This window comes from Arachis hypogaea, chromosome 20 (assembly GCF_003086295.3).
Source record: "Arachis hypogaea cultivar Tifrunner chromosome 20, arahy.Tifrunner.gnm2.J5K5, whole genome shotgun sequence".
NCBI classification, from domain to species: domain Eukaryota; kingdom Viridiplantae; phylum Streptophyta; class Magnoliopsida; order Fabales; family Fabaceae; genus Arachis; species Arachis hypogaea.
Genome location: NC_092055.1, coordinates 9,009,040 through 9,033,395, shown reverse-complemented (window position 1 = coordinate 9,033,395; position 24,356 = coordinate 9,009,040). Strand labels below are relative to the sequence as shown.

The 24,356-nt window shown below is 35.1% G+C and overlaps 1 protein-coding gene across 1 annotated transcript; it reads right to left on the bottom strand.

Annotated features, from left to right (window-relative positions):
• Positions 1–4,021: 4,021 nt before the first annotated feature.
• LOC112784702 (zinc finger CCCH domain-containing protein 39) lies at positions 4,022–6,566 on the bottom strand. Its single transcript, XM_025827999.3, has 2 exons — positions 5,206–6,566; positions 4,022–4,679 (listed from the first exon to the last, which is right to left on the bottom strand). The coding sequence occupies exons 1-2, from the start codon at positions 6,023–6,025 to the stop codon at positions 4,399–4,401; spliced, it is 1,101 nt and encodes a 366-aa protein (XP_025683784.1). The 5' UTR covers positions 6,026–6,566; the 3' UTR covers positions 4,022–4,398.
• Between the last annotated feature and the right edge of the window lie 17,790 nt (positions 6,567–24,356).

Below are 24,356 nucleotides of genomic sequence, written 5' to 3'. Positions count from 1 at the left end.
TATAAGTCAAAAACTTAAAAAAAAATAACTTTTAAAACTTCCCAAACAAACTCTAAGGTAGCGTTTGTTTTGAGGTACTGAGACAGAGACGGAGAGATTGAGACTCAGTATCATGTTTGTTAGTTTAGAGACTGGTACTAAAATTTCAGTATTTCAGTACCTCCAAAAAGTGAGGACACAGGGGACTAAAATTTTTAGAGATGGAGACTGAAACTTTAATAACATTTTATACCTAAAATACCTTCATTTCAATTAATTAATTCTAATTTTACCCTTTGTGCAAATTAAATTAGAGTTTCATTCTTGTTTCAATTTCTGTCTCCCATTTTGCACCAAACAGAATACTGAAATTTATTTCAATCTCTATCTCTTAGTCTCTGTCTCTCAGTCTCAGTCTTTTCGTCTCTATCTCTCCACCAAACGCTACCTAAGTACATCTTTTTTACGTTTACATAACTATTACACTCTTTTTTTCTTTGGTGAGAGAACATGAATAATATTGCCATAAAATGAAAAGGTTATCTCTCAAAGGAAGAAGTAGAGGAAGGTAAAAGTGTTCTAATAAAAAACGAAATTGTTTTTATAACGATAAAAGATGAATTTTTATTAATAAAATTATTTAAATTTTAAAAAATTATTTAAAATTTTAAAATTATTTTTTAATTTAACCTAATCTCAAATTCAAATTTTAACCCACAATATCACCATCTCAATTTCAAATTTCACTGCCACTTAAATCCTTTTTTATTACCACTTGTCCTCAACTACCACTATTACCACCACCATTACCATTACCATGCTACTACTATTGCCACCTCATTCTCTTTACCACTACTATTATACTATTTCATTTTCCTCCAATCACTGCCAACGAATCTATTCTCTTTCTCATTTGGGAATAAATAACAAATCTCCTTTGTCTCATCCAGGAGCAAATTACAAACCTCCTCTCTAACAGTTCCGTAAACACTTTGATACTACACCCTACCTAGTTTTCTTTGCTCACGACAACAACTGTTACCAAAAGCTCGTCGTGGAAGAAGACGACGAAACAGAAATAATGAGAGAGAAAAATAATTTGAGATAGAGAAAAGAGAAGAGCGCGATGACTGAGGGGAACCACAGCCGCCGCTGTCATTGTTGAAAGATCTGAAAGAGAGAAAGAGAGAAAGAGAGAAGACGCGATGGTGAGGAGTAAAAATGGAGACGATGGAAGGAGCTACTATTGTCACAGTTGAGACACAAAAAGAGGACACTATGCAGTGGAAAGGAGGAAACACATAGGGGAGGAGCTGCTGTTAGGAGTGAGACGAGCCACTACCATGTCCACCATTTGAATGTTACTGCTTTTTTTTTCATCTCTCTCTGCTTTGATTTTTCAAGTGGGGTTTTAGAAAATTTTTTAGTTTTGAAATCTGGAGATAATACTCATGAAGGATTTTGAGGAGCTAAATTTCTGGTAATACTGATGATAGATTTAGAGAGAGAAAGAGAAATGTTGGTTTTAGGAATTTTCGAACTGTGAGTTATTGGTGGTGGTGGAGGTGTACTGATGAGTGATGTCGGCGACAATGGTGATGGTGGTGATAGCCGATGGCAGCTATAACAGTGGTGGTAGTTAAGGATGAGATTTGGATGATGATGAATTTGGGTGATAGTGGTAAAGAGTTGGAAATTTGGGAGGTGATGGTAAGGGTTAGAGATGGGTTAAGATAAGTAAGGAGGACAGTTTAGAAATTCTAAATAATTTTTTAAAGTTTAGATAATTTTATCAGTAAAAATTAATCTTTTATGGATATAAAATTAATTTTATTTTTTTGTGGATAGATTTATCATTTATCAATGTTCTGAACATTTATGGATAAAAATAGTAGTAAAAAGTCCAAACCAATTATGATAAGATCAATAGTTGCCGGTCAATAGTGATCACCTCTACCTGTAATGCCTTCGGTTTTTTGAATGGTGGAAAGTGAAAACTCAAGTGCAGTTAATTTCAAATGAAGTTGGAGTAAATACGCGATTACCCAATGTGATCTTTGATATCCCAATTTTACTATTATAGTCCTCCAGATAGAGCTCTAGACACCATAGTGGCCCCTGAGCATCTTTCCGACGATGAGTTAGCTATCGTAGCGCTGACATGGCATCACTTTGCCACGCTAAACCCAATTTGGTCTTTCCTTCTTCGGGCCGCTTAGTTCTGGCGATGTCACCACTGCTGGAGTTTCGTTCTTGGCTCCGCTGGGAAGGGTGTACGTGAGGAAGAAGAAGAATGGCGTGTCCAGATTCAGGAAGGCATTTTAGAGGAACGTGCCAGAGAAAAAACGATCATGGATGGTGCCAGTAGAGGTGGTTGACGTGGCAAGAGGAGAGCAATGTGCATGGGCGATGGGGAAGGCCGATGAGGAGCAGGGTTTGTATAGGTAGAAGGGAAGGATGAAAAAGAAGAAGCATGAGTTGTGGAGGCTGCTGCCGTGGAGCTTTGGTGCGGAAGGGAAGGAAGAAGAAGTTGTGGAAGCTGCTATCGTGGGGCTTTGGTGTTGGAAGGAGGAAGAAGAAGAAGCTTTGGTACGGAAGGGGAGGAAGAGCTGCTTCCATGGGGCTTTGGTGTGGAAGGGAAGGAAGAGCGGAAGGGAAGAAGAAGATCCAACGTGGCAAAGTGATGCCACGTTAATGCTGTGATAGCTTATTCATCGTCGGAAAGATACTCAGAAGGACCACTATGATGCCCGAAACTGTATTTGTGAGACTACAATAGTGAAAATGGAATCTCAAAGATCACATTGGGTAATTGCGTGAATCTCAGGGACCACTATGGCCTATGAGGATTTACTCTGTGAAATTGATAGTTGAGAGTAGGGGTGTACATGGGCCGGGCCACACCGGGTTTGGCCTAACCCAGACCCGACCCGAAATATAGACCGGACCTAATTTTTAGACACTAACCCGACCCTACACCCGATGAAACCTATGCACCTTCCGGCCGGATGAAAACCAGGTCTTTAACATGTAAAAATCACCTAATCTCCAACCATTATTTCACAATTCACATAGTAAAATTCACTTAAAAAATTATAACAAGAACCAACCATTATCTAAAATTAAAACATAACCACAATCAATACTAATATTATCTCATAACACTAAATAGTTAAGTCACATACAAATAACACAAAACATTACACTAAAGTCTTGTTCTTCCTAAACATAGAACTTTAACTCATAGTCTTTATAACACAACATTGACCACAGAAGAATAGTCATCATCCATCAATTGCTATTAATGTTGTCAACTTGTTCCTTGTGATATGGATGCATTAGTAAAACCTACAAAATACAAATTACAAAATATATAAAAGACCGAAAGAGTGTGGCGATGGGCTGCAACGGAAAGGCTAGCAGCGGAGGGGAAGGGCTGAGGGGACTGAGCTCTGAGTCTGAGGGTGACACTGTGGCAGGGTCAGGGTGCGTGGAAGAGGGGGAGTGAGGCATGGAAGAGTGAAGGCGTGAATGCATCTGATCTGAGTGCCCTAGACCCCTTAGGAAATTAGAAAATAGAAACTGATTCCTCCCCCCCTCCCCCCAACCGGGCCGGGTGACCCGAGCTATGGTCCGGTCCCAGTTTCATACCTTCTCTTGGCTTCATATTTTTTTCCCGAGTTAGTGCCAGGCCACTTCAGGTCCGGGCCAACAAACCCCAAATTCCTTTAGGCCCGGGCCAGATCTTCGGGTCGGACCGGGCCTTGTACACCCCTAGTTGAGAGTTGTTAAATAATTGTTTTCTAATCGCTCTCAACTTCACCTGAAACTATCTGCACCTGAGTTTTCACCATCCAAAAGGTGAAAACCAAAGACATTACAGGTAGGGGTGATCACTATTCACGGACAAAAATCATTTTTTAGATTAAAAAAAAAAATCATTTTTTTTTAAATCTCTTCAAGTCTCTGCATTCTATGAAGGGAATTTGTGATTCCATTGCTTGGAATTTCAGGGTGGAAGAACTAGCAAAAACAATCAAAATAACAGATAATCACATTTAATATAACATTTAATATAAGAATAGAAACAAACTACAGTATATAGTTTTAACACTTGAATCAAAATTTATGGCCTGGATGTGGGTTCAGAATTTGACAATTGCTGAATACCTAAACCTCAAACCCACAAAAAGGTCCTAAAAGATTTGTTTCCATCAAGATCCCTGAGATGTACTTACAATTGGACATCTCTAACAAGAAAACTGCAAACTGTAACAATTTTACCAGACACAAAGAAATATTAAGAATAATAAAAAAAAAAAAAAAAAAAACTATGAATTGATCACCAACAATCAGTGACCATGGTTTTCAGTATCCTAGTCCAACAATTGGCTATATTCAAACAGCACAAAGTCAAACTCAGGTCTCCACTCTACTTGGCAAGTTGTGCACAAGTGGAAAATCATCGAGCCAATCACCGTAAATCCGATTGATCTTCTTAAATCCTTTCCACTTGAGCAGAGATTTGTTACCCTGCCCGTCTTCATTCGCCGGAGGTACACTTGCCGTGTTGCTGGGGTGCACTTCATTGGCATGAACTGATGATACAACATTTGGTAAATTTGGAACGGCAGACTTTGTTGAAGCTGAAATAGCTCCAACAACTTCTGCTTCAGCGCGTCCACCAGGAGCTTGCAACTCTGGTTTTCAAGACAAACAATACATTGTAGCCAGATGAGAAATTGCAACACTAATAATGTATAAGTTTTCATATGCTAAGGAAAGTACATCCCGGTGATCTCAGCCAGGCATCAAACTAGTTAGTCAGAATCATGAACAAAAAGTAAGGGTTCAACTACATGACATAGTTAAAAACTTAAAATACAGAGGCTCTCAATTAGGCGAGGATCCTATCTCCAATTACGCTTGCTTTAGTTTGATCATGACAGTGAGGGAGATGATAGTGGCTTCTACGCCATATTTAAGTCATCCATTCATTGCTGACAACATCTTAATAACCAAACTGACACATTCAAAACATAGAATTCAACATCTCTATGCAATGTGAATAAGCATCTACCTTTTTACACAGCACCCACATAAACCAGAATCCATATAATCAAACACAACAAAATTATAACAGCACCAACTCTAGCATACATAACCAAATCCAAGAATAACAAAAATATGTTTTTAAAAGGATTATGCATAAGTATAAGCATGTACCTGCTTGTCCATGGGCAAAGTGACAGTCCCCACCAAAAGGACAGTGCCCTGTAGTCTCCCACTTGATACAAAGCTTAGTCTTCCAATAAGTACCCTTGGAAGAACCCCTTGAAACATTCAACCCAGCCACACCACCATTACCATTGTTCACAGCCCTATTATTACCACAACCTTCTGAACTATTACACCTAGAGCCACCACCATCACCACCACCATATCCCTTTGGCGGTGAACCATTAGTAGTCCCTATGCTTATTACTGAGCTCTCCCTATCTCTATATCTCGCAGAATTCGAATCCTCCCGGAACTTTCCAGGATCCTCATGAAGGAAACTGCACCTCTCACCATAAGGACACTCCTCACCATTGTAAAACTTCTTGCATAGCTTCATCTTATGGATGATCTTGTGATCATCATCCCAATTCCCTGAAGACCTTTCGTCATTGCCTCTCAATCCAACAATTTCTTGCCAGTTAGGTGGTGGCTGCCTCACATCGTCGGCGCCGTGCGCAAAGTTGCAGTTCTCGCCGTTCCTACAGGTTCCGAGCCGGAACTTTGCGCAGATTCTGGTTTTGTAGAAAATGTGGCTCGTTCCTTTGTTCCCTGCAGGGTTTGCCGTGTTCATCGTCCTTGGCGAATCATTGAGGTTCTCCATTGAAGTTCTTGGCCTCTTGGCCAAAGGGGTTTGGTCCAAATGCGAATGCAGGTCCAATGATTCATTGTTCATTGGAACTTGACGAAGCCTCACATCAATGGCATCCGTTGATGCGAATCTCGTCGGTGACATCGTGAATGTTTGTATATTATCAGGGAAATTCATAATTTCAATTATCACGGAACAGATTTTGATACTGTTCTATCAAATTTCGATTTTTCTTTTCTTCTTTGAAGAAGACAAAAAAAAAAAAAAAAAAGCGTTCTTGCTGAACAAGTCAGATCAAGAATTCAAAACATGCAATCGGAGTTATATGAACCGATTCAACGGCTTTGCCGAAGTCCAGAGAATGATGCTGATTCTGAATTTCTGATACAATATATATAATCAAATCAAATAATTAAGTACCAATAAAAAAGAAAAAGAAAAGAAAGGAAATTGAGGGTTTAAGGCTAAATACTGAGAGGGAGAAAAAGATTGAAGGATCAAAACGAAGGAATTGGGAAGACAGAGATTGAAACGATAAAAGAGAAAGGAGAAGGGTGATCGAAGTTTGAATCTTTTGAGGGATTGATCACGAATTATAGAATGAAGGAGGAGGAGAAGGAGGCCAAGTGCAAGGTTTAAGCCTTTTTGTTGGCATAAGAAAGTCAAAAACTCCAAAACCCTAGCCGCCTAACACACAACCAACATTGACTATAGTAACACTTGACACTCAAAAAAGATATTGAAATTTAAAAATGTTTTTTTTTTATAAACATAAAAAAGATTAATATTCCATGATAAAAAAAAGGAAAATAGAAAATATTTGAGATAAGAAGGATCGAGAATATTATACCAATTGAAATTAACTAATTTTTTAAAATTTTATTTTTAAACATCCAAATAAACATCTAGAATCGCATAAAAAATCTAAAAATAGAATTAAAAACTTATCAAATTTATTTGTTATATATTTAAAAAAATAATAATAAGGGGATATACAAGAATAAGGGGAATATACAAAGTTGCTATAGAGGGATCAAGCTTATGAGTTATACTATGAAGTTATGGAAAATGGTGATAGACCGGAGGTTGAGAAAAGAGACACAAGTAACGGAAAACCAATTTGGATTTATGTCAGGCAGATCTACCACTGAAGCGATATACCTATTAAGAAGGATGATGGAGAGGTATCGTAATAATAAAAGGAATCTACATATGGTGTTTATTGATTTGGAAAAAGCGTATGATAGAGTACCAAGGGAGGTCTTATGGAAGGTTTTAGAAAAGAGGAGAGTAAGGATCGCATATATTCGGACAATTAAAGACATGTATGATGGGGCCACATGTAACACCCTACCACCCAAAAATTTACGCTTAAGTCGTAAAACAGAGGTGGCGAGATATTACGACTTCTAAAAATTAAAATACATACTTATAATAGTAGAAAGAATATAATAGACTAGGAGCCTTGAAAATTGGGTAAAACAAAATCGTAAAATGAAAAGCGCCACGCTCTGGAAACGGAACAACTTGCGTGTGAGGCAAACTATAACTATAAAACGTAAGACAATAAAAGGAGGAATCGAAAGCCATAAGTACAAAATAACAAGCTCCTAATTCAGTCTGCGAAGTCAAGGCTGGCCGGAGAATATTTACATATATATATATATATATATATATATATATATATATACATATCCAAAACCCAAGATGTACATAAACAAAATCCTGCCTCTCCATAAACCTCTAAGAGGATCAAAAAGAATAAGTTATGTGGAGAGAAAGCTAAGTACGTGTATATACATTACTGCACAACAAAATAACACAGTAACCACTTCGCTTCAACTGTCCAGACGCCTAATGAGATACCTTTTTACCTGCATCTTCGTACGAAATCAAAATATTCAAAGCTCAGGAGAAGCTTTCTGAGTGAGCTATCGAAGAAGAAAATGTCCAAAATCGTCCGTGCCTCCTAAAACTTCCGTTGACCAAACCCAAAGGAAAGAGGAACTACGTCACTGTCAACTTCCACTAATAAAAAATGGTACCAACGTGTAGAGGAGGAGGTTACGAATACTCTTACCGGATTAGATTTTTTATTGGAGTTACGGATTTCAAGAAATCGAAGCTGGAGGTTCAAAAGAATTTACGTTCTCTCTCGGTCTTCTCTCTCCGTTTTCTTTCCTCTCACATACGTTAATGATATATATATATATAATTAATACGCCGCCTTAGCTTTCTTTATATTATATATACACTTTATGAAAGAAAATTATAGTAATAGATTATACTTACGCTAGAAGAAAGCTAAGAATTAAAAACTTATCAAATTTATTTGTTATATATTTAAAAAAAATAATAAGGTGATATACAAGAATAAGGGGGATATACAAAGTTGCGGAAACTATAAAGGGATCAAGCTTATGAGTCATACTATGAAGTTATGGGAAAGGTTGATAGAACGGAGGCTGAGAAAAGAGACACAAGTAACGGAAAATCAATTTGGATTTATGCCAGGCAGATCTACCACTGAAGCGATATACCTATTAAGAAGGATGATGGAGAGGTATCGTAGTAATAAAAGAAATCTACATATGGTGTTTATTGATTTGGAAAAAGTGTATGATAGAGTACCAAGGGAGGTCTTATGGAAGGTTTTAGAAAAGACGAGAGTAAGGATCGCATATATTCGGGTAATTAAAGACATGTATGATGGGGCCACAACTAGTGTGAAGACTCAAGGTGGTATGACAGAGGAATTCCCTATTGGTATAGGATTACACCAAGGATCATCCTTAAGTCCATACATTTTCACATTAGTCTTGGAAGTACTCACAGAGCACATCCAAGAGCCTGTGCCATGGTGCATGCTTTTTGCCGATGATATCGTCCTTATGGGAGAGTCAAGGGAAGACCTAAATAAGAAGTTGGAGTTATGGAGAGAAGCTCTAGAAGTATATGGTCTGCGCATAAGCCGTAGCAAGACGGAATATATGGAATGTAAGTTCAGTCTGAGAAGAGAAAACACTAATATAGAGGTGAAGATTGGAGAAAACATCCTACGACAAGTTAAAAGTTTTAAGTATCTTGGATGCATTATATAGGATAATGGAGAGATTGAACATGATGTAAATCATAGGATTCAAGCAGGTTGGTCAAAATGGCGGAGTGCATCTGGCTTTATATGCGACAAAAAAGTGCCTTTAAAACTTAAAGGTAAATTCTATCGCACCGCTATAAGACCGGCTATGCTTTATGGTACGGAGTGTTAGGCGGCTAAAGGGGAGCACGAACATAAGTTGAGTGTGGTAGAGATGAAGATGTTGAGATAGATGAGTGATCATACGCGATTGGATAAAATAAGGAATGAAGATATAAGGGAGAGAGTTGGAGTAGCACCCATTGTGGAAAAGATGGTTGAATTGCGTCTCAGGTGGTTTGGACATGTGAGAAGAAGACCGATAGAACATCTAGTCAGGAGGGTGGATGAGATGAAAGATGGACAAAGGGCGAAAGGTAGAGGAAGACCTAAGAAGACCATCCATGAGGTGGTCAAACGAGATCTACATGTAAACGATCTCTCTGTAGACATGATACATGACAGAGCACAATGGCGTCGTTTGATTCATGTAGCCGACCCCACTTAGTGGGATAAGGCTTTGTTGTTGTTGTATATTTAAAAAAAAAAATACTATATGACCAATAAATATTATTATTTTTTGTTAGTATTAATTAATAATAATTTATACTTATATTTATAAATTTTTTATACATAAAAAATATATAATGTGTACCTATATTTATTAAAATATTATTATATATGAATTAATATAAATTGTACTCAGATTTTTTTAAAATTTAAATACATAAATTAATAGAATTTATTTATTAAAAATAACTTAATATTTATATTGATCAAATGATAATAAGATATATTAAAAATTATTGATTTTCAAAAAAAAATTATTTGTTCAAAAATCATTAAAACATTCAAATAAACCTCCAAAATTTAAATAAAAATAGTCAAAATCCTAATAAAAAAGATAAAAATATTTACTGTAAAGCATCCAAAATTGATTTATAAATTGAGAGAAAAAGGAGGATACATAAAAAACAAAGTAGGAACGAGACTTTGATGGAGCATGATGATAGCAACTCCAAACGACATAGAAGAAGAGGAGAAGAAATCTATGGGAGATAGAAGACATGGAGGAAGAAAAAAACGAAAAAGGAGTGTTTAGACTTCAGACAAAAAAAAAAAGAAAAAAAAAGTAAAAGTATTTGTTAATATAGTTATTTAATACTTTTTATATTTAATTTTAAATAATAAATTATAATAATAAAATAATTTTTTTAATATGGGAATAAATCTTTCATTTAATTGTTTTCTTTCTCTCCTTTATCCATTAGATAAATTTTATTTAACATCTCAATTGAAAAATTTCTTTGTCTTGACATAATGTACTCCAGGAGAACATAATGTACTCCAGGTATAAAGTTCTTTTATGCAATAAAAGATATATCTTTGAAAAAAAAAAGTTTACGTTCCGAAAAAGAAAAAATAGCTAAACAAAAAAATTAAGCTGTGAAAAAAATTAAACGAATTTTTGATACTCCAAATACACCTTTAATTGTAGACTTGTAAATTCTCATACATCAATTATGAATTATAGACATTTTAATTTTTAACCATTCAACTATATATGTTTGCCGAAAATTCTTTAAACGACGAATAACCAAAAAAAAAGAAATTAAGAAATAAGTTACTCTTTTTTTTCAATTTATTTGGATAGAAATTTGAAAGAGAACAAATAGCTATTAAAACAATTTAGTCGTTGGTCCTCAAAGACTAAAGCTTGGTTTGGTAAAGCTTTTCGAAGAGGTGCTTGTGCTTTTTAAAAGCTCAAGCTCCTCATTTTGTGTTTGGTAAATTAAAAAGATCATGTGCTTGTGCTTGCACCTTTTAAAAGATTGGGGGTACTTTTAAAAGCACCGAAGATAGAGCTTTTCAAAGTTGGCTTGTGCTTTTCAAAATTTAAAAGTCTAATATAACCTCATATGTTAACTAATTTTCAAATTTAATGCTTGCATTTATGTCTATTATAGTATTTTTAAATTTTAAAAGTTATTTTACCAAACGCAATTGTTGTTGCTTGTATTTATTAAAAGCTATTTTTAATTTAATTTACCAAACATAAATGCTACAACTTTTAAAAAGCCATCTTTTAAAAGTTAGCTTTTATAAGCTACTTTTGAAAAGTAAAAGCTTTACCAAACCAAGCCTAAAGCGTTCCGCGCTAACCAAATCTGCCATAGAAGGTAAGCCAGCTAAGCACTTCTAATTCTAAAATTGGGTTTGGATTTCTCAACTTCCATGAATTGACTCCACCAATTCCAAGCTTTTAGATTAGGGTCGCGCGGAGAATAGTGCTAGCTACTGGGGAGCTATTCCAAATTTGAAGAACTTCTAGACAGAAGACAATGGCATGCATCGGTGTCTCCGGCGCCGATTGACAGCGGGGACAAATGCTGCTAACTTGTGGTAATTTCTCGTTCAATTTTGCTTTAACTGCAATGCCTTCATGGGCTAATCTCCAAGAAAATAATTTGACATTTGGTGTTACTCTCATTTTCCACAAGATTTTCCACATTTCTGAGTCTGCATATCAGGGATGGAGTGAATTCACTGGAGGGTTAAAGAATTGGTATGCTATACTATACCCAGATTTTACTGAATACTCCCTTAAGTTGTTATTGCACCATATAATCGAGTCTTCCTCTTCTATGATAGGAATTTGTTGAATTTGCTGAGCTGTGTCTAGTGGGAAGGCTTCCATAAGGAGTTGGTAATTCCATTCTCCCTCGGCTGTGATTAGCTGTCTAACCCAGGTAAGCGATTCATCTCTGCATTCATTAACTGTAATGCGAAATGGTGGTTGGTCCCCAAACCATAGGTCTTCTCTGATTCTGACAACTCCCTGAATTGAAACTTTGCACTTAACTCCTTTCTCCAATATTTTCCTTCCTTCCAGAAGACTCTGCCAAGACCAGGATGGTCGATTTCCTGGTTTGGCTTCTAGATAGGAACTATATCTGAAGTACTTATTCTTGAAGATTTTGTAAAAAAGAGAATGTGGTTTAGTCATCAGCCTCCATCCTTGTTTAGCTAACATGGCTAGGTTGAATGCCTTTAGGTCCTTAAACTCCATACCCGCAAAATTCTTTTCTCTGATCATAGTGTCCCAACTGATCCATTGCATCTTCTTTTCATTCTGTTTCTGTCCCCACCAAAATTGCATCATCATTCAGTGCAGTTCATCCAAGAGGGTATCTGGGAGTTTGAAACCGCCCAGAGTATAAATTGGTATAGCTGAACCCACTGCTTTGATTAACACCTCCCTTCCACTAGCAGATAGAAATGATTTCTTCCAATGCGAGGGCTTCTTCGCCACCTTCTCTTTTATAAAAGTAAATGTTTCTTTTTTGGATCTGTGTACTATGGAGGGTAGCTCCAAATATTTATCCTGCGTTCCAATATTTGGGACTTCTAAAGATGCCGCTAGTTCAGTTCTGATGGGTAAAGGGGTGTTTTTGCTGAAAAACACAGCAGACTTGGAGAAATTAATTTGTTGTCCACTTAGTCTGCCATATAGTTGGAGAATTTGGGATAGATTAGAGCAGTTGTATTGGGTAGCTTTACAAAATAAGAGTGAATCGTTGGCAAATAGGAGATGATGAATAGTCGGACATCTACTGTTCAATCGCAGTCCTTGAAAGAGGTTATTCTGTTCTCCTTTGTGGAGCAGATAGGATAGACCCTCTGCGCAGAAAAGAAATAGATATGGTGAGAGGGGGTCTCCTTGTCTGAGACCCCTACTTGGTTTGAAAAAAACAGTTGGTGTACCATCTACAATAACAGAATAGGATATAGTAGAGACACAAGCCTTCATCCATTCAATCCACTTTGAGCAAAAACCCAACTTCTTCATAATAAACCACACAAAACTCCATTCCACCCTATCATATGCCTTACTCATATCAACTTTTATCGCCATGTCGTTTTCCCCCATGAGTTTTATTCTTTAGAAAATGCATGCATTCATGAGCCACAAGAATGTTGTCACTAATGAGTCTTCCTCGAATAAAAGCACTATGATTGTCGCTTATTAACATACTCATAAAAAGTTGAAGTCGATGAACTAGAACTTTCGAGATAATTTTGTAGAAGACTGTGCTGAGACTGATTGGTCGAATTTAATTCATAGAAGTAGCTTGAGTCACTTTAGGTATCAAATAAATTTGGGTGTGATTAAATCCCTTTAGAATGCTGCTACCACTAAAAAAACTTCTCACAGCCTTACATACATCCCCTCTAATCATGTCCCAATAAAACTGATAAAATTTTGCGGTGAATCCGTCGTCTCCTGGGGCGGCTTCTGCATTAATGAAAAATGTAGCCCTTTTAATTTCATCATCTGAGACTGGTTTAGTTAGACTCCTATTCACTTCAGAAGAAACTTTGACTCTAAGTTCGGTAAAAAATTGAGAGGGATCTTCTGGATTATTGCTTTCAAATAGATCAACAAAAAACCTCTGTGCCCTGTCGCCAATTGCCTCGGGTGTGGTGCACCAATTCTCCTCTTCATTCTCTAATTTCCATATCTTGTTTCTTCTGTTTTTGGACTGGTTTTTTGCATTAAAAAAACTTGGTATTTTGATCTCCCCATTTTAGCCAGCTCACTCTTAATTTTTCTTTCCAGTAGCGTTCCTCACTAATGTGGGCGGCAGCTAGTTCATCTTCTAATAATAGAATCTGTTCTTTGTCTGCTGTTATTGGATCTGCTTTGGCCATTGATAATAGTACTTTCAGCTCGTCTATCTTCTTTTTAGAGTTACTTATTCCAGCTGATTGCCATTTAACCAGTTCATGTCTGCACTTCTTTAATTTTTGAAACAGTTGATACATTGATGAACCTGAAAAAGAAGTCAGCCATGCCTCAGATACAATTTTATCAACCTCTGCCATTCCACACCATCTCTCTTGAAATCTGAAGCGCCTCTTGCCCTTATGTGTTGTCTGGTTAGTGCACATCAGGAGCGGTCTATGGTCTGATCCTGTGTCTTCTAAGTGAGTAACATTGGCCAAAGGATACTCCTCTCTTAATTTAGGAGATGGAAATCCTCGGTCTAGTCTTTCTCGAATAGCACTATCTTGGCAACTATGGTTCCACCAGGTAAACTTATCACCATTAAAACCCATATCTATCAATTGTCCTCTGTTGATAAAGTCTTGGAAAGATTGGATTGATTGAGCTGATTTCTCCTTTCCTCCCTGTTTTTCTTGATTAGACAAAATTGCATTGAAATCACCAATTATTAAGTGCCGTTCTCCCCTATTCTCCATAAGATTTAGCAGCACCTCATATTGGTTATTGCGAATGTGATCAGAGCTGTGTAAATATTTTCGGAACGTAAACTTGATTCTACCTTTTAACCCACATTTATCAAAAGCTACAATTTTTAATTCAACTTTTTATGTTGCACTGAAATTGATTTTAATGTACCAATTGTATCTTTGGTTATTTATATGATGAATTTTGTTTTTTTTTTTACAATATTGTTTCTCCAATATTCTTTCATGCATATTATTATTTTTTTATAAAATTTTTATTATTTTTTGTTTATATAATTTTTTTACCGTTATTTTTATTTTTTTTGTATGAAATATTTTTTTGTTTTAAATTATGATTCTATTAAGCCTATTAGAGTATTAAAGAATATGAGAATATTTTAAAAAAATAAAACATATTTAAATATATAAAATAAAATTATAAGATAACATAAAATAATTATTTAAATTTATGTTTTTTTCTGTAATTTTTTTATCTATAAATGATTTTAAATAATGTAATCCAAACAATATTTAATTTACTATAATTTATTTTACATAAAAGTTATCAAACATAAACTACGTTAATGCCAATCTAATTTTAATCAAAATCAATTTTACAAAATTAATTTTATATAAATTTTCGTTTACAAATAATAATCCAAACACACACTAAAACTATTAGTGAGTTAGATGGAACTTTCTATTGAATGAAAGAGTTGTGACCTTCTTCAACCTATTTGATGCTGGCTCTATATACCCACATGATTAAGTGAATGTCGTATAAGTCCGTTCGGGACACGGCGAATTTTTTGGCAGGACGAGGTGATGGATAGAGCGGAGTGGAATTTAGGTAATATTTGTCTTATTTATTTTGATATATATAATATATGTAAAATAATTAATAATATTATATTATATTTAAATTTTTATTTTAATTTATATTATGTATGTAATGATAGTTATATAAATTATAAAATTTAATTTTTTTGTTAGATTTTAATTGAATAAAAAAAGTATAAAAGCAAGTAGAAGTGGGATGAATACCTATAAAGACGGGTTAAGATTTAATTTTTTACTATTTGAAAATAGGAATAGATAAGTTTTATGTAGCTTATTATAGGATGGAACGAGATTAGATATGGCAAAAATTCGTCTCTACCTACTCTATTACCACTCTTAATAAGCCAATTTGGTAAATATCAAGTGACATTTACAGATTACCTAAATTAGTCTCTAAGTATTTTAAAAATAGATATTTTAGTCTTCAAGAAAAATTAATAGACAAAATCATCTCCAATACTTTATTCGGATAGACAAATTAGTTTCTAGTTCATTTTCTGGCAGACTAATTAGTTAAATTAGTCTCCAAAAATTTTAAAAGCGGATATTTTAGTCCTAAAAAAATTAATATGTAGATCAATTTCCAACTTTTTTTCCGTCATACATAATAATTTTCCGTCTATTTTCTGGCATGACTCACTAAGGGTGTGTTTGGCATTCACGTTGGGAATAAAAAAGCTCGTTTGAGCGTCTTGAACGTCCCATTATTACGTTTGGCAATTTTTTGGAACCCCTAACCCAGAAGTGATTTCACCTCTGAACGTACGTTCACGTGAAGCTAAAATTTCTAGCTTCTGCGTTCAGTTCAGTGTTGGGAAGATTAATTACTGTTGGAGGAATTAGGTAAGAAATTTATTCCATATCTACCAACTGTATTCTTCATTTCTTCTATAAAAAGAATGCACATAATTTCACAGTAGTTCTCTATATGTTCTTAGTTCTTAGTTACAGATTTCTTTTTTCCATCACACTCTTTCAGATTTGTTTCCATCACTGACAAGGTAAAGATTTTAATTTTTTTTATTATTTTTAGTTCTTTTTTCATATTTTGATTTTTATTTTTTATTGTATTTTTTATTTATATGATAAATATTTTTCATATTATTTTTTTAGTATTCTGATATTATTTTTTTAATTTTCTATTGTTATATTTTTATTGTATTTTTTATTTATATGACAACTATTATTGATATAAATTTTATTTTTATTAATTTTTATAATATTTTTTTTATTTGTTGGTTGTAATTATTATATACTATGTTTGTATGAATTTTTTTTTGTTTTTATTTTTTATTTTTATTGTACTTCTTACTGTACTTTATTTTTGTTTTTATTATATACAAATTATAAGAAACAAAAAAGTCATAAATAATAAAAATTTATAGTCCAAAATGATACTAAATTAAAGAGTACTAACGACACTAAAATAAATTATAAAATATTTTCTTTTTGTTTGACATTATAAAATATATAGTAATCTCTTTTATATTTTTATTTCTTATTGTTTTTTAGTTCATATGAATTTTTTTTATCATTCGCTATTCTTTATATTTAATATGTAAGGTGTCCTTTTTATTTTTATTTGATTTTATTCTTTTTTATTTTTTACTTATTTTATTATTGACATTTTTTATATTATTTTTTTCAGTGTTCTAATCTCCGTATTCTTATTATTTCTTGTTCATATGAATTCTATTTTTTTCTCTTTTACACACTGTATTTATATCTTATACGAAGTTTATTTTATTTTTCTTATTTGATATAGTTTATATGAATTTTTTTTATCTTTTATTATATTTCTTTTATTCATATGATATATATTGTTGGTTTTATAAAATTTTTATCGTTTTTTATTTACATGAGTTCCCGTTTTATATTTTATTATACTTTATTTTTGTTTTGGCTGAAATTTTTTATTTTTTATTCGACTATGTAAAATTTATAATTATAATTCTCATATATTATATTTTATTATAACTTTTTTATAATATAGATTAATTGATTCCATTAAAAAAGACAAACTAAATAAAAAATTATTCATAAGTATTAATAAAATTATAAATGTTGGATGTCAAAAAAATATTATAAGAATAAAATTATTGAGAGTGCGGTATAAAAAGGTAACATATTTGATTAAATATTCTTATTGATGGTTTTCAGTGGCTAAGAGAAGGGGGGTTGAATCTTAGCCCCTTTTTCACTTAATAACACTTGCTGGTCTTTGAAACAGCTTCTGGAGACTTTATGATTTTTGTCTCGTACCCAGTTACGAGACTTCTTCTTTTTATCTCGTCACCTGGCACGAGATATTTTTCAGTTTTATCTCTTGGGCAGCAGAAACAGAAATAGAGTAGAAGAGAGAGAGAATTACACCAAGATATATCCTGGTTCAGCTGCTAAGTGCAAGGCAGCCTACATCCAGTCTCCATCACAATAATGATGGAATTTCACTATAATCATTCTTGATTACAAACACCAATTCTCCCTAGGAACTACCCTTCCTATTTGGGACAAGTCCAGAATCTAAACCCCAATCCTGAACTTGACTTGGTCACTGCCAAGCTTTCAACTGCTAAGTGCTAACCCAACTTGCAAGGGATTTCCACAGAATCATGAAACACAACACATATGTACAAAGGACCTCTAAGGACATCTATGACTTTTTCTTTTAATTTTGCACTCTCTGCCTTTTTCCACTCTATGGCTTTTTCATACAAACCTCACTGTTTGCCTTTTTCCATGAGACTCAAGACAGACAAAATTAAACAGAAAAATACAAAATGAAAAACATTGAAGGAGAAGAACTTCTATTAGCTTAGGTAGCTATGAGAACTTTGTGCCTTGCATTCTCAACTCCTTGCTTCAAGCCCTGGCTGTTCTCCCTTACTTATTTGGGGAAGCCTCCACGGTTGAAACTCAAATAAACCAAGCTAAACTTCTTCTTCTTCATGCAAACCGGTTCGGCCAGAGAGAGATGAGAGATAACCAAATGCAAAATCCAACATACAATTACCTCTAGTCCTTCCTTGGTCACCAATCTTCATCAATCCGAGCCCTCCATCTTGCCTTGTCCTCCAAGACGGATTCCTAGCATTTGATGAGTTATGATGATGACAGCTTCATCTGCTCCAACTTCTGCCTCCTCTATCACGTAGCCACTGTAGCTACCTCCTGTGGTGGTTGAGCAAAATCAGAGACAAGCCATCCCTCCAAGGATCTTCCTCTACTGACCGAAATCTTCTTCTTCCATTTTTGGTATGGAGAAGCCAAGATCTCTTCACCAAATCTTACTATAAGTGATGAGAATCTCAGCTACAGCATACTTTTTATTTTTTTTCTTGCCATCATTGTGATGGTCTTGTTACTTGCTTCACCTTCTTTTCGGTGGCTAGGCTTAGCTTCCATGATTTTCTCTGTGATATGACCGAAAGAAGAAGAAAGAGTAGAGAGAGAAGAAAGAAAAAAACAAAGCTATGAGTGTTAGATAAATTAATTAGGTGCAACTCTCCCTGCTTTGTGTAGTAGCATGTAAGCTACACTTAATTGCCATCAAATCACTTTGACATTTTTTCTTTCATGTTTCCAAGGTAATTAACTCAAGCAAAAAAAAATTTAAAATCCACCACATGATGAAAATAGAATCCGTTGGAAGCATGAAGCAAAAACATTTGCTTTCTCTCTCAATTGGTTTCGGACCAAGCAAGCAAAATAATTTGGGCTCATAGTAATGATTGTATTCAGGCCCAACTAAATAATTCAGCCAACTTTTGTATTACAATTTTGCATAAAGCTGATTGTTAATTTTAATTTGGGCTTGCTTAAATCAATCTGACCCAATAATCAAAAATTGCTTCAGCCACAACATTTAGCAATTTTTATAACCAAGGCTGATTCACTTCCATTATCTTGGGCTTGCTATTTTTCTGGCCCAATAACAAAATTTGCACCAACAAAATTATTAATTAAACAAGTATGAATTGAGATCAAATTAAAATTTTTGTAAATAATTATATTAATAATGTTTAGTCATCACTAATATTAACTTAGAGTTTTCCAAACTCATTAATCTCCCCCTTGATGACAAACATTATTAAAAATTGAAATGGAAAGAAATCAAAGGTTATTGTACTCCCTTTTGAATACTTGGATTCCTTCCTTTCCAATTGTTACATGACTCCCCCTTAATGTATGCTATTTTACCAAGGGAAGTTTTATATTTGTAACTTTTGAAATCAAGCTTAAGGCAACAAAGTTATTCAACATATTATATGTAGGATGTTGAATGGCTTGATTTATGAGCAGAATTGAATGACAAACAAAACTCCTTCGTTATCATAAAAATGATTTTCTGCTCAAACTTTACACAAAGCAATTGAGTACATATCAATCAAAAATATTTTTGATGTTTCAAGAAGTTGCTATTCAGTCTATTCGAAAATATTTTCCAATCAACATATGACATATCAGAGCAGGGAAAAATATTTTGAGTCAAGCATAATCATTTCAAACCATAGCAACTATCAACATTTATTTTCATATCACAGCTTAACAGAACTGCAAAAAATAAAGTATTCAGCAAGTATATTTACCAACATAAATCAAATGTATATTCTTAATCCAAAGCAACAAACATATTCACCAAGGTAACAAGCTTCTAATTCAAAACCTAGCAAGCAAATCTATAAAACAAATGCATCACAAGCATTAATCATATCATACCAACAAAACAGCAAATATTTAAAACAAGGGTGATCATAAATCCACAAGGATTTCATCCCCTGTTTTTTCTCAATTTCAATTTTCAGCCATTTCTCCCCCTTTTGACATCAAGGGACACCTGCAAAAAATTGACATTGAAAGCAAAATATCCAAAATATAATCAAAATACCAAGAGTTTATCACAATGTCATAGTTCTAAAGTATCCAAGCAGACTACTACAGTATCAGATTGAGCCGAAACAAGCCAAATATCAATAAAAGAGAGAACACAGTTATTAATCATCAGATAAATTAAACTCAGAGCCATCTGCCTCTTCTTCACTAGCAGCACCCAACTCCTCCTCAAAACTCTGCAACATCAGACTCACCCTATCTTTTCACCTTATCCAAGCCCTCTCATGTTCAAAGGCTTGCTTGCGGGTTGCCTTATAGGATTATACCATTAGCTCCGACATGTTGGTAAATTCGGTGGGATTTCTTTGATTGATTCTATTGTCTTGGAAAACTCAGGCCGACTCTCAAACTCACTATCCGAGGCTACTGACTTCTTCCCCTTGGTTCCCTTCATAGCTCCTCCTCTTTTAATCATTGAGACCTTATTTTCTACAGCTTCATTTGTTAGATCAATTTTAAAATATTCAAAAATATTTCTGAGAAACATACCATAAGGTAGACTCGTCTTTTTTGTAATTTTAACAGATTCCCACATGTGCCTTATCATAAGGTAACCAAATGAGATAGGAGTAAAAGTAACAAGAGCAAAAGTAAGAAAGAGTCAGAAACAGTTACTCTGTTATGTGAACCGCTTTGAGGGGTTAGGATATGAGTGATGATCCTGTGGAGCAGGGAGTTTGTGGGGCCGAGTGCCTTGTGAGTTGGAATGGTGCCATCCAAGCCAGATAAATTTTCACAAATATGTTGCAGGGCAATCTTGTATGTGACTCCAACCTGGGAATCCCATTTCTCAGTAGGGGTGGAAAAAGGCCAGGCGGCCTGCCAGGGACCTGCAGCCTGGCCTGTGTTTGGCCTGACCTGGCCTGGCCTATTATAAAATAGGCACAGGCCCAGACTCTTTTAAAAGCCTTAATACATTAATAGGCCAGGCCCAAGCTCACTAATTAGCCTTATTGGCCTGTCAGGCCTGCCTGGGCCTGTTAAAATATAATTAAATATATAAATAATTATTTATTATAACAAAATTATGAGATATTTTAAATCTATTATATTTTATTATAAATATTTTTGTATATTTTAACTATATTAAAAGTTTAAATTTTTTTATAAATATTAAATATATGACATATTACATATAAATATTTTTATTAAAAAATAATTTTTTTAAATAATATTTTTATTTTTGTAAAAATAAATTATCAGGCCTTTTAACAGGCTTCAGGCCAGGCTAGGCTAATAATAGGCCAGACCTAGTACCTTATAAAGAGCCTATAACAGGCTGCAGGCCAGGCTCAGGCCAATTAACTGTATGATAGGCCATGCCTGTTAAGAGCAAAGCCTGGCCTAGCCTGGCCTGTTTCCACCCCTACTTCTCAGTCATGTATGCTCTTGGCCCCTCATCTGTATAGCCTAGGGCAACCCCGATTGTCTCAGAGTTCAGAGTCATGTATACCCTTTTAACATAGGAGTGAATGGTACCATTGATCATCCTCATATTAGCATAGAACTCACGTACCAATCCAGGGTAAACAGGTTTCTGAATATGGAACAGTGGAGTCTATTGTAGAAGTTCAAACAGAGGAGAAATGTTGATCCCTTTGTTTGTGAGTGAGTCGAGATTGACTAGGTAGGTGGCACAAAGGTGGCGTTTTTCCAATACCTCCTTGTGGAACTCATAGGAGGCACATGAATTGAACCTGGCTAGATCAAAGTGTGAATGTGATTTGTTGAACTTGTTTTTGAAATCCAACGATTCCAAATTTGCGGGCTCCCTGGTATTGTGCAACACAAAACTTTTTTACTTCTGGGAACTGCGCCTGGGGGTGGTCTTCTTAGGTGGTGATGGCGGCAGTGATGGAAGAGGTGAGGTGTGGGATTCTTCTTCTTCAGCCACGGGTACCTTCTCCTTCTTTTTCCTTGAAGAAGTCTTCGTTGCTATCACTTTCCTCCTCATGGTGTTTGTGTGTTTGGAGGATGATGAGGGAGAAGATGAAGAGGTAGAATGAATGTGTATATGAGTGTGGGTTTGAGGTGTGGAAGGTTTTTGGGAGAAGAGAATTCGCTCACTTTTTCTTGGAGCGGTTTTCTTTTTCATGATAATGAAAATTGAGAAGTGGAAGGAGGAAGATGAAGAGAGCCGAATTGAGTGGAGAGAAGAGGGAGGTTAGAGACGCATTAAATGTGGAGTGGAGAGAGAATTGGAGGGAGTTAATACTCATTAATGGGCGGTTATTAACCAAAGATAGTTTCTTTTTATTTGAAATGAAAACTAAAAAGTGGTTTTCTAGAATCAAGGGATGAGAAGAGGGAAAAGATTTGATTTGACATTAACCTCTTCCAACAAGATTTGATGAGACATCAAAAAAGGAATGGTGATTTACACAAAGAGAAACTAACAAAACGGTCAGAGTGAGGTCAAAGAAGTTTGGTGGGGCCCAAAAAAATTGATGTCTGCGCAGTCTCCCCCTTGATCATAGCCCTTTCAACAAATCCTGATTTTTATCTCCTACTTTCCTACGAGACAAAACTGAGCAAAATAAAAAATTTCACAAGTTATCAATAGAGCTTAAATCTATCATTCCCAAACTTTTTCTCAAAGTGCAGAATCTGTCTTCACAGAGGGGTTTTGTAAAAATGTCAGCGAGTTGGTCTTCAGATTTTACAAATTGAATATCAATAGTACCCTTTTGCATATGTTCTCTAATAAAATGATATTTGATTTCAATGTGCTTAGTTCTTGAGTGCAGAACAGGATTTTTTGAAATGTTTATAGCACTCATATTATCACAAAATAAGGGTATACTATTGATATTTAATTTGTAATATTTCAACTACGTTTTTAACCAAATTAGTTGTGAACAACATGCAGATGCAGAAATATATTCAGCTTCAGCTGTGGATAGAGCCACTGTGGCTTGTTTTTTACTTGACCACATGTTGAGTAAGCTTCCAAGGAAGCAACACATGCCGGATGTGCTCCTTTTATCCACCCTATCTCCCGCATAATCTGCATCACAAAACTCTACTGCACAAAAATCATCAGATTTTGGATACCACAAGCCATAATCACTAGTTCCCTTAATGTATCTAATGATGCGCTTAACGGCTGAAAGATGGGATTCTTTTGGGTGAGATTGAAACCTTGAGCATACACTCACACTTTGAACAATATCCGGTCTAGAGGAGGTAAGGTATATAAGTGAACCTATCATACCTCTATACCGTGTTTCATCCACATCTTTACCATCATCATCCTTTTCAAGTTTAGTGTTCGGATGCATTGGTGTTCCCATTGGTTTGGAACTTTCTAAGCCAATTTTTTTAATAAGTTCTTTTGCATACTTTTCTTGGTGAATGAAAGTGCCACTAGGAGTTTGTTTAATTTGGAGGCCAAGAAAGAAAGTTAGCTCTCCCATTAAACTCATCTCAAACTCACTAGTCATGAGTTTTCCAAACTCTTCAAACAAGGACTCATTGGCTGATCCAAATACAATGTCATCCACATAAACTTGAACTAGGAGAATATCATCATTAGATGCTTTAATAAATAAAGTAGTGTCGGTGGTACCCCTTTGAAATTGATTTTCCAACAAGAAGGCACTAAGCCTTTCATACCAAGCTCTTGGAGCTTGTCTAAGGCCATAAAGAGCCTTTGAGAGTTTGAAAACATGGTTTGGAAATACTTTATCTTCAAAATCGGGGGGTTGTGCCACAAACACTTCTCTATCAATAAAGCCATTAAGAAAAGCACATTTCACATCCATTTGAAACATTTTAAAACCCTTATGGGTAGCATAGGCAAGAAGCAACCTAATTGCTTCCATTCTAGCTACCGGAGCAAAAGACTCATAAAAATCTATACCCTCTTCTTGATCGTAATCTTAGGCCACTAGTCTAGCCTTGTTACGAACAACTTTTCCATCCTCACATAATTTATTTTTGAACACCCACTTAGTACCCGTAACTTTCTTACCATCCGGATGAGGTACTAGTGTCCAAACCTCATTCTTGTCGAATTGAGCAAGCTCTTCTTGCATGGCTTTGACCCATGATGGATCTTCAAGAGCTTGTTTTACATTGTTAGGCTCTATTTGTGACAAGAGGGCAAAATTGCTTGGTTCGGATTGCCTTTTGGTTGAGGATCTTATTGTTACACCTTGAGAGGGATCACCAATGATAAAGTCATGAGGATAACCCCTCATGGACTTCCATTCTCTAGGCTTCCGTAGTGGTGTTGAGCTTTGATGAGCTTCTGTGGGTCTTACTGTTTCAGTTTCTCTTGCTGGCTCAGGAGACAAAATGGAAATGTCTACTCCAATCTGATGAGACAAAATTGGACTGGCAGATTCTTCATTTTGAGCAGACTTGGGATTTTCTTCACTGGTT